Raw genomic sequence first — 17,869 nt, forward strand, 5'->3', positions numbered from 1 at the left:
TTAGATTTAAAACAAACTTAGTCTCTATCATAGTACAATCCATAACTATTCCCAACAAAAAAAACTGGTGTAAATTTCATTCACTCATCAGATTGGGTGTGCGCGTGTGCAGCTGGCGCGTGGAACAGGGCGGCGATGGTGGCGGCACATTCAAGAAGGAGAGTGAGCGACTCCGGTAACTTTCGGGCACTTGCCTACCCTGACAGCCAGCTGCAGGAGAAAAGTGAGGAGTAGGAAACGTCGCGTGACGAAGGGCGAGCGGGCGGCGGCTCCAGGGCAAGGCTGGTGACGGAGAATGGTGCATTCCGCTACCTGGTTGAGGCAAGCGGCGAGCAGGTGGCGGCTCTGGGGCCTCGGGGAATGGCGCGGCCCTGTCTCCAACCCAAAGCGAAGAGAGCAGGTGGCAGAATAGAAATTAAAAAAGTTTTCCTACCTGATTCTGTGGGCGTGGCGTGGTGTGTGTGGGGGTCTTGTGACTGAGTGGGTGTGGCTGTGACATCGAGTTGGCCATGCCCACTCAGTCACAGGACACCCCCCCACCAAGCCACGCCCACAGAACCAGTAGCGAAAATTTTAGATTTCACCTGAGTGGGACCCTAACTCGAGTATAAAACGAGGGGGGCTTTTTCAGCATAAAAAATGTGCTGAAAAACTCGGTTTATACACGCATATATACGGTATATGGTATTGATTGATTGATTTGATTTGATTTGATTTCTATACCGCCCTACTCCCGAAGGACTCAGGGCGGTGCACAGCCAAACAATAAAACACATCCATACAAAATTTAAAAGTAGAATAAAATCAAATTAAATAATTTTGGCTCCGACAAATTTAAAACCCTGAAATATTTAAAACCAATTTTAAAATTGAATGTATAAAATACTAAAAGATATTTAAAAATTAAAATCTTTTATGAAAGAGGGAGAAAATTAGGCCAGGCCCACCTGGTGAAATAATAAGGTCTTTAAAGCGCGGCGGAAGGTGCGCAGATCCGGGATCCTCCGAATCTCTGGGGGGAGCTTGTTCCAGATAGTAGGTGCCCCCACAGAGAAGGCTCTCCCCCTGGGGGCCGCCAGTCGGCATTATGGGAGCGTACCGGCCGGTGGGAGGCTATTGGTGGTAGTAGGTGGTCCCGCAAGTACCCAGGTCCTAAGCCATGGAGCGCTTTAAAGGTGGTAACCAAAACCTTGAAGCGCACCCGGAAGACCACCGGGAGCCAGTGCAGCTCGCGCAGGAGAGGTGTTACATGGGAACGCCATGTCGCTCCCATTACCACCCGCACTCTGCGCCAGTTGGAGCCTCCGGGTGCTCCTCAAGGGGAGCCCCATTTAGAGAGCGTTGCAATAGTCCAGGCGGGAGGTGACAAGGGCATGAGTGACCGTGCTCTTCTGTGGATTTTTTTATGTGAATAAAGGTTTCTCTTTGAAGACAAACTCTTGCCACAGTCCAGGCATTTATATGGTTTCTCTCCTGAGCAGATTCTTTGATGTTTATAAAAGTTTCCTCTGTGATTGAATGTCATTCCATACGTCAGGAATTTATCTGGTTCCTCTAATGAATGGATTCTGTGATGCCTATTAAGGCTTCTCTTCTGCCTCAAGCTCTTTCCACACTCCAGGCATTTATATGGTTTTTCCCCTGAATGGATTCTTTGATGTGTATGAACATGTTCCCTCCTATTGAAGCTCTTTCCACATTCCAGACATTTATATGGTTTTTCTCCTGAGTGGATTCTTTGATGTTTATAAAGGTTTCCCCTCCTATTGAAGCTATTTCCACACTCCAGACATTTATAAGGTTTCTCTCCTGAGTGAATCATTTGATGTTGATTGAGGTGTCCAACAACAACAAAGCTTTTTCCACACTCCAGACATTTATATGGTTTCTCTCCTGAGTGGATTCTTAGATGGTTTATAAGATGTCCATTTCTTTTGAAAGATTTTTCACATTCTGGGCATTCAAATTTCTTTTCTCCCAAGTGGATCCTTAGATGCCTTTGAAAATGGCCATTTGTTTTTAAGGATTTTTCACATTCCAGGCACTGATACTTTTTTTCTCCCTCTTGGATTCTTTGGAGATTCCTGAGTCTTCCAAAGGACTCTCCTCCCTCCAGGCATTTATTCAGTTTCTCTCTCCAGTGGGCCCTTTGATGTCTATAAAGGTTTCCCAAATGCCTGAAGCTCTTTCCACACTCCAGGCATTTATGAGGTTTCTCTCCGGAATGGATTTTTAGATGGCTTTGAAGAAGACTATTTGTCCTGAAGGATTTTTCACATTCTGGGCATTTGTATTTCTTCTCTCCTGTGTGGATGCTTATATGCCTTTGAAGATGTCTATTTCTTGTGAAGGATGTTTCCCATTCCGGGCACTGATATTCCTTTCCTCCCTTCTGGATCCTTTGGGGTCTCCCGGGTCTTCCGAAGGAGCCTCTGCCCTCCAGGCCCGTCTCAGGGTCTCCGCCCGTTTCCTCCAACTCGCATCGCCCTCCAGGCAGCTGCCTTTCCCGGGCTCCCCCTGGGTTCATCCCTCCTGCAGTCCCAGAGCCCCCCGGCCTTTCCCCGCCGTCTCCAGGCAGGGCTGCTCTGCGGGGCCCGCTCTCCTCCTCCTCTCGGGTGACGCTTCCTTCCTTCCTCCGCCGGGCTCCTCCATCCTCCTGCAGGAGAGAAAGAGAGGTGGGTCACGGCTCCATCCCCTTCCCCACACGAGAATAAAATAGAATAAAAGTTGGAAGGGACCTTGGAGGTCTCCTTGATTAGTTTCCACCCATTGCTTCTTGTCCTACCCCCCTCAGGTGCTTTGGAGAATAGCTTGACTCCCTCTTCTTTGTGGCAGCCCCTGAGATATCGGAAGACTGCTATCCTGTCTCCCCTAGTCCTTCTCTTCATCAGACTAGACATACCCAGTTCCTGTAACCGTTCATCATACGTTTTAGCCTCCAGTCCCCTCATCCTCTCTGTTGCTCTTCTCTGCACTCTTTCTAGAGTCTCCACATCTTTTTTACATCATGGCGACCAAAACTGGATCCATTCTTCCAAGTGTGGCCTTTCCAAGGCATCATAAAGTGGTATCAACACTTTGCGTGATCTTGATTCTCTCCCTCTGTTGATGCAGCCCAGAACTGTGTTGGCCTTTTTGGCAGCTGCTGCACACGGCTGGCTCCTATTTAAGCGATTGTCCACTAGGACTCCAAGATCCCCCTCACAGTCAGCACTGTTGAGTGAGCTGCCACCTATACTCTCCCTGAGCATTTTGTTTTCCTTGCCTAAATGTGGAACCTCCTTTTTTTCTTTCAACCTTCAATTTCATTTTCTCAGATGGCGCCTAATCCTCCCCGGGGGGTGGGGGGGGCAGCTCTTGCGGACCTGAAAGAGACCCTCCCAGACTGCGCCAAACCTCCATCATCCGGGCTCCTCTGATCGCCGATACAGGGAGTTCCTTCCTTGCCCGTTTGGTTTCCGGAAGTGGAGGTTTCGCGCCCTTTTTGCCAGAAGCTCCTCCTCTTCCTTTGGAGGGACCGCCCCCCAGGAGTCTTCCTGCCTATCGCCGCCCTCCGCAGGGCGACCAATCGGCGTCCACCTTCCCTCAAAGAACCAGAGTGCGCCTGCGCGTTGCCCAGCGTTGTTCTGGTTCCATGTGGAGGTGGGCCGCTTAAAATTTGTGGTCCGTTCAGCTTTCCCCCCTCCCGGCATCCAGGCAAGCGGAGGTTGCGGGTCCCTTCTGCGGTTGCGACTTTCCCCCCCCCCCCACACACCATCGGAGGTCTATCCATAAGCAAGGTGCGGGGAGGGGGGGCACCCTTCCTTTGGAGGGACCGCCCCAAGGAGTCCTCCAGCCAATCGCCGCCGTCCCCCAGAGCGACCAATCGGCGTCCTCCATTTTCAGTCACCGAGAGTGCGCCTGCGCGGTGCCGACTCACTTTCTGTTCTCGTGCGGAGGTGAGGCTGGGGGGGATTTTCCCTTTGATCTTTGGGGTCCCGTCTTCTCCTCCTCCACCCCCTCCCCCCCGCATTCAGGCAGGCCGAGGTTGGGGGGCCCCCCTGGGTCTCTGACTCTCCCACCCTTCCCCCAACCGGGGTCTCTCCCTAGGCAAGGCGGGGGGGTGGAAATATGGGGGGGCACCCAGGCAGGCGGGGCTGAGGGGTCTCCCCTTCCTCCTGGGGGGCTCCAGCCAGGTTCCTCCGTGGCCTCCAAGCAGCGACACCCCCCCTCAAGCTCCCCCCAAAAGACCCCTTTGCAAATCTGCAGGAGGGGGAGAAATCCCCCCAGGACACCCCCCCATTAATATGTGGGCCTCTCAGCCTTTGCTGACCCCCCTCAAAGGTAAACCTTTCCCTCCGTTGCCCTCTGGAGGTTGGGGGCCCCCCCTGGGTCTCTGGCTTTCCCCCCCATCCAGGGTCCCTCCCTGGGGAAGGTGGGGGGTGGAGATCTAGTAGAGGGACACTCAGGCAGTCGAGAGCTAAAGGGGCCACAATTTGACATCCTTTTAATGTTCTTTTTGTTTTGCACCAAAGACCTGAGGGGATCTGATGCTGGAGCCCAGTGAGCTTCTCAAGCTGTTATTAGAGGTATGTAGGAAGTTCCCTTCTCGGCTAACAGAATAAGAACAACCGAGCTGGAAGGGACCTTGGAGGTCTTCTAGTCTGACCCCCTGCTCATGCAGGAGGCCTCATCCCAAAGGTGCTTTTTCAAGAGGCAACTTGACTTCATTTGCTTTTCTTTGAAGATGTTTCACTTCTCATCCAAGAAACTTCTTCAGTTCTTCAGTACCAAAGAAGCTTCTGGGATGAGAAGCGAAAACACCTTCAAATGAAAAAACCAAAAAGTCCAGTTGCCTCCTGAACAAAGCACCTTTGGGACAATCCTGACCTGGATGACGGAGAATCTCTACAGACTTTTACCGATGCAATTGGGCTGAACCCCCTTTGCATGGTGTGGGGGTGTGAATGGATTTCCAGAGGGGAAAATTGCAGACTGCAAGAACCATTCGCACCACTCAGGTGACCCTGAGGACACAGATAAACCTCCAGGGGCTTCAGCCACCCTCTCAAACTTTGGAGATTGAGTGGAAATGTGAGTTGGAAACAGTTGTGGGCAGCTGGACAGCTTTTCTACCAAAATGGGCTAGTTTTGCTGAATTGTTGCAGGAAAGATTTTGACCTCTGGGTTCCAATTTAGGGGCTATTTTGGATTATTTATTTTTTTTATTTATTTTTTGTCTAGGAGGACACTTTGGGGATTGAGTTGAAATGCGAGTTGGAAACAGAGTGGGCAGTTGAACGGTTTTTCTACCAAATTGGGCTAGTTTTGCAGATTTGTTGCAGGAAAAAGTTTGACCTCTGTGGGTTCCAATTTGGAGGCTATTTTGGATTATTTTTAAAGCACTGTAGAGATAGTCCTTGACCTACAACTATTTGCTTAGTGACTTAGTAAAGTTATAGCAGCACTGAAAAAAGCGGCCTTGACCAGTTTTCACACTTACGACTGTTCCAGCATCCATGTGGTCAAAATCCAGGCGTTTAGCCACTGGCATGTATTTATGACGGCTGTGCTGTCCCAGGGTCACGTCATCAGTATTGGTATCTTTCACATCTGGTGTCCCACAAAGTCATTGGAGGATTCGCATAACAACTTCACAACTCATTTCACAATTGTAGGATATGACCTGCCAATTATGGCAAAAAATGGGGTGCAGCAACTGTCAAGAACAGAAATTTTTGTCTCAATTCTGATTGTAGATCTAGTTGGTACTACCTGTACAGTTTGGGGGCAATATATCCAACCGTCATGAACGATAACCCCAAAATACATCCCAAAGACAGTAAGAGGATTAATTCACGCAGCCCTGCCCCCAACTGCCTTACCAGCCCCTCCAGAGACCCCACACACTCACACACACAGACGGATTCACATGAAATCCCCTCCAATACTGACCCCTGCATATCTGTATTTTTCAACTTATTTTGAGCCCTTGGATGCTCCAGTTGACACACACATATATTTTCCTCCTCCACCCCCTCCCCCTTTGGAGGGGGCTCCTGCTGCTGCTGTTGCCCAGGCCAGTGTGCCCTGCGATGTAGCCCTCCACCCACAGACTGGCACCTTTTAAATGGCTAACTTAAAATGACATATTAGCCCTTTTAACATGGCAGTATATGCCTCTTTTTTAAGGTTAAGAATGCTTGTTTTTCCCTTCTTGACAAAGGCTCCTTATTTGATATGTGAGAAGTTGCTTTTTCAGCAACTACACAACAGAGTATTCCAAGTGTTTCTAAATATATCTGCAACTTTCAAGAAAGACACAAACCCAGCTGGGAAAGACTGACACAAAAATTGGTCACGTGTGGAATTTTATCCAGAATCAATGTTTTCTGTTTGCGTTTCACAAGTACGTAGTGTATTTTATGGTTTCATCATTTCTTTACTGACTTCTATGAGGAAATTCACCAGCAGGAACCATTGGCAGGAGGTTCTCCTCCTTAGCTCCTTTCTAACTGGAGATGGTCTCCTTTTGTGCATGAATTCCGAATTTTTACATCCAGGATCAAGAATTTTCCTGCATCAAATAGAGGCCATGTAGTTGCTATTTAAAAACAGACTTGAGTGAGTCACACATAGTGAGTTTATGTATTTATTGGGATCCTGCCTTTATTATTTTTACAAATAAGGTGGAGAACATATGCAACAAAACAAAGGAGAAAGCCTGCAAGAAGACAAGGTCTTCTAGCAATGGTGACACCTTCCTCCTCTTTTCTCCCAACAACAACTCTGTGAGGTGGGCTAGACTGAAAGTGCGGCTGATTCAAACTTGAACTCTGCTCTCTTGCTTTCTACCCGGTGCCTTAATCACTGGATCCCCTTCATAGACTGCTATAAGGTCGCAGCCCCAGAAGAGCCCCTGATCTCCGCCTGCATCAATACAGAGAGGGCAACGAGGGAGCCGCCTGAATTGGTGACAGAGCCAGCATGATGCAGGTTGGGCGCAGGAGATGCTGGGAGTTGAAGTCCGGGAAGGTCTCTCCAGAGGCCTGGGAGCCAGAGGCCTAGTTTTGAGGGCGGGGAGGGACACAGGAAGCTGGGAAGGAGGCCGTGTCCCCCTGGAGCATGCCTGGGAGACCCGTGGGAGGTGGGGGCTTGAGCCTGGCCTCCCCTGCGGGAAAGGGGACACAGCCATGACCCTCTTCTCTTTCTCCCCTGCAGGAGGACAGAGGATGGCGGCGGATGCAGGAAAGAGGCGCCACCCGAGAGGAGGAGGGCGGGCCCCGTGGAGCAGCCCAGCCCGTCCCGGCACAGCTTCCCCGGGAGACGGCGGGGAAAGGCCGGGGGGCTCTAGGGCTGTAGGAGGGAGGAGCCCAGGGGGAGCCCGATGCGGGGCGGAGGAAACGGGCGGAGACCCCGAGGCGGGCCTGGAAGGCGGAGGCTCCTTCGGAAGACTCCCAAAGCACCGAAGGATCCAGGAGGGAGGAAAGGAACATCAGTGCCCGGAATGTGGAAAAACCTTCAAAAGAAACGGAAACCTTCAAACTCATCTAAGAATCCACACAGGAGAGAAACCTCATAAATGCCTTGAGTGTGGAAAGAGCTTCAGTCAGAGGGGAGATCTTTATAAACATCAAAGAATCCACTCAGGAGAAAAACATCATAAATGCCTGGAGTGTGGAAAGAGCTTCAGTCAGAGGAGACATCTTTATAACCATCAAAGAATCCACTCAGGAGAAAAACCTTATAAATGCCTGGAGTGTGGAAAGAACTTCACTCAAAGCAGCGGCCTTTATACACATCAAAGGAGCCACACAGGAGAAAAACCTCATAAATGCCTGGAGTGTGGAAAGAGCTTCAGTCTGAGGGGAAATCTTTATACACATCAAAGGAGCCACATAGGAGAAAAACCTCATAAATGCCTGGAGTGTGGAAAGAGCTTCAGTCTGAGGGGAAATCTTTATACACATCAAAGAATCCACACAGGAGAAAAACCTCATAAGTGCCTGGAGTGTGGAAAGGGCTTCAGTAAGAGGGGACATCTTTATACACATCAAAGAATCCACACAGGAGAAAAACCTCATGAATGCCTGGAGTGTGGAAAGAGCTTCAGTCAGAGGGGACTTCTTTATACACATCAAAGAATCCACACAGGAGAAAAACCTCATAAATGCCTTAAGTGTGGAAAGCGATTCAGTGTTAGGGGAAACCTTTATAGACATCAAAGGATCCACACAGGAGAGAAACCTCATAAATGCCTTGAGTGTGGAAAGAGCTTCAATCAGAGGGGAAATCTTTATACACATCAAAGAATCCACTCAGGAGAAAAACCTCATAAATGCCTTGAGTGTGGAAAGCGATTCAGTGTTAGGGGAAACCTTTATAGACATCAAAGGATCCACACTGGAGAGAAACCTCATAAATGCCTTGAGTGTGGAAAGAGCTTCAGTCAGAGGGGAGATCTTTATACACATCAAAGAATCCACTCAGGAGAAAAACCTCATAAATGTCTGGAGTGTGGAAAGAGCTTCAGTCACAGGGGACATCTTTATAAACATCAAAGGATTCACACAGGAGAGGAAGCACATAAATGCCTGGTAAGAAAGGTAATAAAATCCAATTAAAACTTTCACTTTTAATAAATTTAATACATTTTTTTCTTTTAATAAATTCCTTTAGTCTTCCAGGGCCATGCCCAGGGTCCCAGGCCTGAGTTTGACTGCTGTCGGTCATTCTTATGGCAACTAGCAGGGCAGGCTGTCCTGGGAGGGGCGGGAGGCCTTGTATGAGTCTGGATGTCCATCTGTCCATCTGATCCCTGATCCAAGAGCTGCAGTTGAGGGCTGCTCCGATTGTTAGACTGAAGTTAAAGAATGGAATTCTGAGGCCTGCCCTCAAAAGAATATAGATATACCCATACATATGCTACGTACACATTAATCACAGCCCATTTAGATTACATAACAAGAGACTTGGGAGTTCACAACGTGGATACTTCTTCATATGGAAGAAAACTGATTGAATCTAATGTGCTGATTCGGATACCGCAGAGCCTCTTCCCAGCAGTTGTGGAGAGGATGTGTTGTGTCCCAGACAATCCTGCAGAACCTGGTCAGGCATCGTTTCTAGCTGATTAGAAACCAGTTGAGTTTCTGGGACGGAAAGTTCTTCAGTGGGATGAGACATTTTATTTTGAATTTGAGAATTCCCATATTTATATCTTCTGAGTTTGCAAAACTTTATTGAACTTTATTGAGGATAACATCAGGGTAAAGATCAACAATGGCATTTTCTTTTCCTTGAAAAGCCAAACCGTGTCTAGGAGGAAAGTTTGGGGATTGAGTTGAAATGCGAGTTTGAAACAGTGTGGACACTTGAACAATTTTTCTACCAAATTGGGCTAGTTTTGCAAATTTGTTGCAGGAAAAAGTTTGACCTCTGGGGGTTCCAATTTGGGGGCTATTTTGGATTATTTTTAAAGCACTGTAGAGATAGTCCTTGACCTACAACTATTTGCTTAGTGACTTAGTGAAGTTATAGCAGCACTGAAAAAAGTGGCCTTGACCAGTTTTCTCACTTACGACTGTTCCAGCATCCATGTGATCAAAATCCAGGCGTTTAGCCACTGGCATGTATTTATGATGGCTGCACTGTCCCAGGGTCACATGATCACCATTTGTAACCTTCCCAGCTGGTGTCCCACAAAGTCATTGGAGGATTCACATAACAACTTCACAACTCACTTCACAACTGTAGGATATGACCTGCCAATTATGGCAAAAAATAGGGTCTAGCAACTGTCAAGAACAGAAATTTTTGTCTCAATTCTGATTGTAGATCTAGTTAGTACTACCTGTACAGTTTGGGGGCAATATATCCAACCGTCATGAACGATAACCGCAAAATACATCCCAGAGACAGTAAGAGGATTAAGTCAGCCAGGCCCTCCCCCCCACCTGCCTTGCCAGCCCCTCCCCGCCCCCCCCCCACACATGGATTCATCTTCTCCTTTCTCATCCCTCCTCCTTTCTGAAGGGCCCCTTTGGAAAATTGCAGCAGAGGGGGAAATCCCCTCCAATACTGACCCCTGCATATTTGGATTTTTCAATTTTTTTTGAGCCCTTGGAAATCTGATGCTCCAGTTGACACACATATATATTTTCCTCCTACACCCCCTCCCCCTTTGGAGGGGGCTCCTGCTGCTGCTGCTGCTGCCCAGGCCAGTGTGCCCTGCGATGTAGCCCTCCACCCACGGACTGGCACCTTTTAAATGACTAACTTAAAATGACATATTAGCCCTTTTAACATGACAGTCTATACCTCTTTTTTAAGGTTAAGAATGCTTGTTTTTTCCTTCTTGACGAAGGCTCCTTATTTGGTATGTGAGAACTTGCTTTTTCAGCAACTACACAACAGAGTATTCCGAGTGTCTCTAAATACATCTGCAACTTCCAGGAAAGACACAAACCCAGCTGGGAAAGACTGACACAAAAATTGGTCACGTGTGGAATTTTATCCAGAATCAATGTTTTCTGTTTGCGCTTCACAAGCACTCAATGTATTTTATGGTTTCATCATTTCTTTACTGACTTCTATGAGGAAATTCACCAGCAGGAACCATTGGCAGGAGGTTCTCCTCCTTAGCTCCTCTTTAACTGGAGATGGTCTCCTTTTGTGCATGAATTCCTAGTTCTTCTACCTAGGAACAAGAATTGTCCTGAATCAAACGGAGGCCATAAAAATGCTTCTTAAAAACACATTTGCGAGTTGTAGGATCCTATTTACTAGAATCCTGGATTTATTTTTACAAATCGGGGGGATATTTTCCTTTGTTTCCAACAAAATAAAAGAATATTTATAGCTCAGGGTTGAAATGAGGGGTCTTTTTAGCTCGCTGAGGCCCCCACACCCTTCAAGCAACTATGATGTTACCTAGTAAGTAATGAAACGTGCAACGCGCCCTCCTCCTCTCTTCCCCCAACAACAACCCTCTGAGGTGGGCTGCACTGAAAGAGGGGCTTGAACTCTGGGTCTCTTGCTTTCCACCCCGGTGCCTTAATCCATGGACCAAACTGGGTCCCCTTTATATTCTGCTATAAGGTCACAGCCCCAGAAGAGCCCCTGATCTCCGCCTGCCTCAATACAGAGTTGTGGGTAGGGGGTTGGGGGGGGAGACTGGATCCCAAATTTCAAGGGAAGCGGCTTGAATCGGCGAAAGAGGAGACCAGATGTTGCAGTTTGGCGCAGGGAATGTTGGGAGTCACAGTCTGTGGGGATCTATTTCGGGTCCGCAAGAGGTAGAGTCCTGGTCCTGGGCCTCCCCTGCAGCGAAGGGGACGCAGGTGTCACCCTCTTCTCTTTCTCCCCTGCAGGAGGACGGACGATGGCAGCAGATGCAGGAAAGAGGTGCCGGCCGAGAGAAGGAGAGTGGGTCCCGCAGAGCAGCCCTGCCCGGTCTCAGCGCGGCTTCCCCTTGAGACGGCGGGGAAAGGCCGGGGTGCTCCAGAGCTGAAAGAGGGAGGAGCCCGGGAAAGGCGGCTGCCTGGTGGGCGATGCGGGGAGGAGGAAACGGGTGGAGTCCCCAAGATGGGCCTGGAAGGCGGAGGCCACACCTCCACCGTTAACCTTAACAACAATCGACACCGCACAGGCGCCATCTGGCTGGTTGGTGGAAGAAGGACGCTGATTGGTCTCTCTGGGGCAGTTTGTCGATTGGCAGGAAGACTACTTGGGGCGGTCCCTCCGAAGGAAGAGGTGGAGCTTATAGAGAAAAAAGGGCATGAAGCTTCCATTTCCAGAAACAAAACGGGCAATGAGGGAAGCTGCCTGAATCGGTGACAGAGAAGCCGGGATTATGGAGGTTGGGCGCAGGGAATGCTGGGAGTTGAAGTCCATGAGGATCTCTCCGGAGAAGGCAGGCCCTGGAGCCCAAGGCCTAGTCTGGGGGGGCGGGTGGGGAGGGAGACAGGAGGCTGGGAGGGAGGCCGTGTCTGCCTGGAGCATCCCCGGGAGGCCTGTGGGAGGTGGGGACTTCGGTCTGGGCCTCACCTGCAGGGATGGGGATGCAGCTGTGACCCTGTTCTCTTTCTGCCCTGCCGGAGGACAGAGGATGGCGGCGGATACAGGAAAGAGGTGCCGCCTGAGAGGAGGAGGAGGACGAGAGCGGGCCCCGCGGAGCAAATGCATTGGTTACAATTGATGCTCCCCAACTTCTGATTCTTTTGCCTTTTGAACATCTCAGAAAGATTGGAAAAACCTCTCAAGAAACGCCAAGGTCCCCAGTGTGTTTTCGATCCTCTCTAGTCTGGTCTCTTTGCTGCCGCCCAGAACTGTCCCGAACTGCAGACCAAGACCACAGAAAAGGTTGAGAAGGGAGACCCCGATAACCCCACGGTCCTAGACCTGGACCAGATCAAGGAAGCCTTTGCCCAATGGGTGGGGCCCAAAGGCCTCGATGGGAACCAGTCCAGGCCATCTGCACAACTCAGTGAACCCAGCTGGCTGTGTTTTTAGGGTGCCTTTCCCCCCAAAAAAAACCTATGAGGGAGCCTCCGACCGTCGGGAGGAAAAGGGCCCTTCATGCAACCTGTATCTTGAGCCAAAGTATCCGGGCTCTTGGTGGAGGAGAAACCCATCACTTGTGGTCATGGGAACCCAACTGCAGCAGTTCAGAAACCCTGGCAACTATAGGGAAGGGCTGGCTCTGCTTCCCTGTCTCCATCCCGCCCATCGAATGCCCAACTTGATTAACGGAAGGGCCGAGGTGGGGGATTGTTCACCTTGCTGGTTGAGAATATCCCAAATTGTCTTCTCAGCAAAAGCATCTTTGATCACATCCTACAAAGCCTCCAGTGGTAGAGAACGTGCCCTGAGGGTTCAAAGGGTCCCAAATCCCCCTTTCTGGGCATAGCCACACCCGGAAAGCCTTTCTTCTCAGAGTCCGTGGGCAGTGAGGGAGGCGTGGCGGCTGCTGGGCAAACAGCCCCACCCTTTGCTTCATGCCACAGTAAGGGTCTCCGTGCCGCGAGGCCAAAGCCCCACTCCGCTTCTCTGCTGCAGAGGGGAAGGTCAGCTGGTGGAGAAGGCCAGGCCCTTCCCTTCCTCCAGGCTGGGGCAGAGCAGAAGAAGAAAAGCTGTTGCAGGGATCACCTTGACTACTATACTTGAAGGTATCGGTAATTTATTGTTTTTGAAGTGTGTCTCTTGTGATTTGTGGGAAGGGCAGGTGGAGAAAGGAAGCAAAGAGTTTGAATTCTTTCCCTTCCCTCTGAGAAGTCAAAGAGCTGCCAAATTCATTCAAAAGTACAGAGATCTTGGAGTAGAGAGAGAAAATAAAGTTGTTGAATAAACTGTTTGTGAGCCAAGTTCTTTGGAAATTATTTTCTCAACCCTCCGGGACTAATGCAGGTGTAGGAAGGAAACGCAGGGAGAATAAAAAAAGGAGGAGATGCCTACACATCAACACCCAAAGTATGAAGAATAAATAGAGGGAACCTGACGTCCCAGAACACGAGAGCAAAGATGAGTTTGCTGCCGTTACTGAAAGATGGTGGGATGAAACTCAGGAGGATTTAAATTTTCCAAAACACCTAATAAAAAGAGGTGGAGGTGGAGTTGCACTTAAACAGCTGCACCTTTGTAGAAATGCAAAAAGTAAAAAATGAAGAAAACCTCCTTGAATGCATTTGGGTTAATATGAAAGGAAAACGGAATGAGGTTGCCAGAGGTGTATACGATGGACTGCCCAATCGGAGGAACTAGATCAGGGGCGTCAAACTGAAGGGTGCTTGGATCTGGCCCGTGGGGAACAGATCGGACTGGCCCATAATGACTCTGCCAGTGAAAACAGAGCTCGGGAGGGAAGCGTGTAGCCCTACCGGCCCCATTTTCAGCTTCAATGGCCGCCTGCACTCCTCCACCAGTGAAAATGTGGCCTCCACTCCCCCAGCTCCATTTTCACCAGCAGAGGATTAGGAAAAGAAACTAAAAGCAAAATAAATGTTTCTCCTTTTGCATTTGAGCATCCAAGAAGGGACAGGAAAGAGGAAAGGCAAAGAAGGAAAGACGAGAAGGGAGGAAGGAAGGAAAAAGAAGGAAAGAGGGAAGGAAAAAGAAGAAAAGGGAAGGGAGGGCAGGAGGAAGGAAGGAAGATTATGAGGGAGGGCGGGTCTGAGGGAAGTCCTGTCGTAGCACTTGGTCACCACAGGTGCCCACAAGAAGAGTGAAGATGAGCTGGCCACGCCTACCCAGGGACCCCCCCCCCAGGTCAAACATAACCCTGATGCAGCCCTGAAGGAAATAAGAGTTTGACACCACTGAGCTAGATGAACCTTTTGCTAAGCATTTAGCTGATGAACAGAAAGCAGAGGAATGGGGGACTCTCCCTATCCTGGCAACTGGGGAACACCCAGTCTCTGCACCTAGTGGGAGGACCAAACAGGTCCCCAATGAGTCTTCTTCATTTAAAACGTTCTTGTAACTGCCCATCTTTCAGTCAACTCTGTGCAGCTCTCAAAAGGGCGTTTTTAAAAATATCCAACACATTAAAACATAAAATAAAAACCATCAAAGAAAAACCTGGGGCCAATCCATGCCACCTTCTCCTTGTCTGACCTCCCAGCGCCTGGGGAAGAGGCAGGTGTTTTAAGGCTAAAAGGGTGGTGGCTTTTTAAGAATATGGCTCATATCTCACAAAGCTTCCTTGGCCTTAGAGAGTCCCTTGCAGGGGTTTCTGCTGGAAGACAAGGGAATTGTCTTCAGGGAAGACAATTCAGGGAATTGAATTCAGGGAATCAAACTGAGAGCTTCAGATGCTTGGGGATGGTCTTAATAGGTCCCCACATTTGGGAAATCCACATAGATTATATCAAACAACGGCAGGGAGAAGCTCCTTTGCACCCCCAACAATAAAGTTCAAATTAGCAATAGATTCAGCCACAGCACACTTGCTCCAATGAGGATCTGAATGGGATGACCATTTAAAGGCAATTTATTAGAATATTGTAGCAAAGAGATTTCCTTCAATGAAAAGAGGGAATCCAGGACACAAAGAGCAGCTGATTCAGACTCAGGGTCTCCAAAGGTCCCACAATAGACCCAACTGGCTGCCCTTCAAGGGCTCATATAAGGCTTCAACCCCTGACCTCCGCCGGCCTCAATAAGGGGTGGTAGTGGTAGAGAGAGACCGGACCCCAAGTTCAAAGAAAGCCCCCCTCCCCCCTGTCCCACCTCCGCCCCGGACCGTAATAACCCGCGGAACTGCGCAGGTGCCATCTGCCTTGTTGCAGGAAGAAGGACCTTGATTGGTCGAGCTCGGGATGTTGGCGATTGGCAAATGGACTCCGAGAGGCGGATCCTCCAAAGGAAAAGGTGGAACTAGTGGAGGAAAAAGGGCATGAAGCCTCCACTTCCGGAAACAAAACAGGCAAAGAGGGAGCTGCTTCAATCAGCGACAGAGGAGGCCGTTTGATGCAGGTTTGGCACAGGGGATGCTGGGAATCGTAGTCTGGGAGAGTCTCCCTGGAGGGCTGGGAGCCCGAGGCCTAGTCTGGTAGGCGGGAGGGACGGAGACGGGAGGCTGGGAAGGAGGCCATGTCCGCCTGGAGAATACCTGGGAAGCCCATGGGAGGCGGGGGCTTGAGCCTGGGCCTCCCCTGTGGGGAAGGGGACGCAGTCGTGACCCTCTTCTCTTTCTCCCCTGAAGGAGGACAGAGGATGGTGCCGGATGCAGGAAAAAGGCGCCGGCCAAGAGGAGGAGGAGGAGGAGGAGAGCGGGCCCCACAGAGCAGACCTGCCCGGTCCCGGCTCGGCTTCCCCGGGAGACAGCAGGGAAAGGCCGGGGTCTCTGGGGCTGCAGGAGGGAGGAGCCCAGGGGCAGCCTGGGAAAGGCGGCTGCCTGGAGGGCGATGTGGGGAGGAGGAAGCTGGCAGAGACCCCGAGACGGGCCTGGAGGACGGAGGCTCCTTCGGAAGACCCCGAAAACCCCGAGGGAGCAAAGGAACATCAGTGCCCAGAATGCGGAAAAACCTTCAAAAGAAATGGATGTCTTCAAAACCACCTAATTATCCACACAGGAGAGAAACCTCATAAGTGCCTGGAGTGTGGAAAGAGCTTCACCCAGAGGGGAAACCTTTATACACATCTAAGGATCCACACGGGAGAAAAACCTTATAAGTGCCTGGAGTGTGGAAAGAACTTTAGTCATACCAGCAACCTTTATAGACATCAAAGGATCCATCTGAAAAAATGCCTGGAGGGCGGAGGCTCCTTCGGAAAACCCCGAAAGCCCCGAAGGATCCAGGAGGAAGCAAAGGAACATCAGTGCCCAGAATGCAAAAAATCCTTCAAAAGAAAAGGAAATCTTCAAAGCCACCTAATTATCCACTCAGGAGAAAAACCTCATAAATGCCTGGAGTGTGGAAAGAGATTCAGTCAGAAGGGAAACCTTTATACACATCAAAGGATCCATTCAGGGGAAAAACCACATAAATGCCTCGAGTGTGGAAAGAGATTCAGTCTGAGGGGAAACCTTTATATACATCAAAGGATCCACTCAGGAGAAAAACCACATAAATGCCTGGAGTGTGGAAAGAGATTCAGTCTGAGGGGACATCTTTATAGACATCAAAGGATCCACTCAGGAGAAAAACCTCATAAATGCCTTGAGTGTGGAAAGAACTTCAATCGGAGATCACATCTTGATCAACATCAAAGGATCCACTCGGGAGAGAAGCCATACGAATGCCTGGAGTGTGGAAAGAGATTCAGTCAGAGCAGCAACCTTTATGCACATCAAAGAATCCACACAAGAGAAAAACCACATAAATGTCTGGTAAGAAAGGTAATAAAATCCAATTAAAACTTTCACTTTTAATAAATTTAATATATTTTTTTCTTTTAATAAATTCCTTTAGTCTTCCAGGGCCATGCCCAGGGTCCCAGACCTGAGTTTGACTGCTGTCGGTCATTCTGATGGCAACTAGCAGAGCAGGCTGTCCTGGGAGGGGCGGGAGGCCTTGTATGAGTCTGGATGTCCATCTGTCAGTGGTTCAGGAATGTTGGATTCTCAACTGGGCAGCTGTGGACAAGTTCCCTGCCTGATCCCTGTCCAAGGGCTGCAGTTGAGGGCTGCTCTGACACAGGATCCAGCCCTCCCTCCGCCTGGCCTAAAGCCAGTGCTGCTGTGCTGCCTGCCCCAAGAGGAGATCAAGCCTGCTGGTAATTCATTCAAGTTCAAAATTCGAGGAGAAAATTTTGCTTTCTGTCCTTAAACTTGGCACCATCTAACAATATGGTGTCAGGAAAAGGTGCCTCACCTAAGCAGAAATAATGGGGGGAGCTCACCCGGGATGATGGAAGAAAACACAAAACAGCAGGGCAACCCAAAGGGAATGCGATGGGAAGTTCACCCAGAGCTACGTTAATGAGTGGTGCTTCCCTTAACAGAATGCAGTCTACATCCAAAGAGCTTTGCCTTTTGTGCAAAAAGGTTCGAAACGGGCAGCTTGAGTGTTGGTTTGGTCGCCTCCTACAGACATTTGCCTGGCATTGGTGCACATAGAAAAGGTGGAGCAGGTGACGTTTCATAGGGAACCTGCCATCTCTTAGGGAATTCTGAGGGCTTTATGACCTCGTCCATGCAGGCTAACCTGCCAGTTGTCAGAGTGAAGATGCCTTCAAGAGGTTCGTCAGTCTTCAGAAGGGCTCCTGGACTCTGGGAAATCTTCCTTCTATTTGCAGCCAATTTATCAAGAATTGGATTGCAAGGACGAAAACGCTCATTTGGCCCCTTCTTAGGAAAGGGAAGCAGAGAGAAAATGAGAACACCCAGCCATTTTCCCTGTTACTTTTAATTGTTGGCTGATGGATTTAAATCATGTCTTCATCTCCA

The 17,869-nt window shown here is 49.5% G+C and overlaps 1 protein-coding gene and 1 pseudogene across 1 annotated transcript; one reads left to right on the plus strand and one right to left on the minus strand.

Moving 5' to 3' along the window:
• Positions 1 to 1,315: 1,315 nt before the first annotated feature.
• LOC139325874 (zinc finger protein 551-like) lies at positions 1,316 to 4,012 on the minus strand. The gene is made up of 2 exons (XM_070955913.1): positions 3,920 to 4,012; positions 1,316 to 2,656 (listed from the first exon to the last, which is right to left on the minus strand). The coding sequence occupies exons 1-2, from the start codon at positions 4,010 to 4,012 to the stop codon at positions 1,316 to 1,318; spliced, it is 1,434 nt and encodes a 477-aa protein (XP_070812014.1).
• Positions 4,013 to 7,104: 3,092 nt separating this feature from the next.
• On the plus strand, positions 7,105 to 16,837 carry LOC139325604 (zinc finger protein 585A-like; annotated as a pseudogene).
• The last annotated feature ends 1,032 nt before the right edge of the window (positions 16,838 to 17,869 follow it).

Source organism: Pituophis catenifer, unplaced genomic scaffold (assembly GCF_029215685.1).
Source record: "Pituophis catenifer annectens isolate HBS135680 unplaced genomic scaffold, rPitCat1.0.hap2 SCAF_17, whole genome shotgun sequence".
Lineage (NCBI taxonomy): Eukaryota > Metazoa > Chordata > Lepidosauria > Squamata > Colubridae > Pituophis > Pituophis catenifer.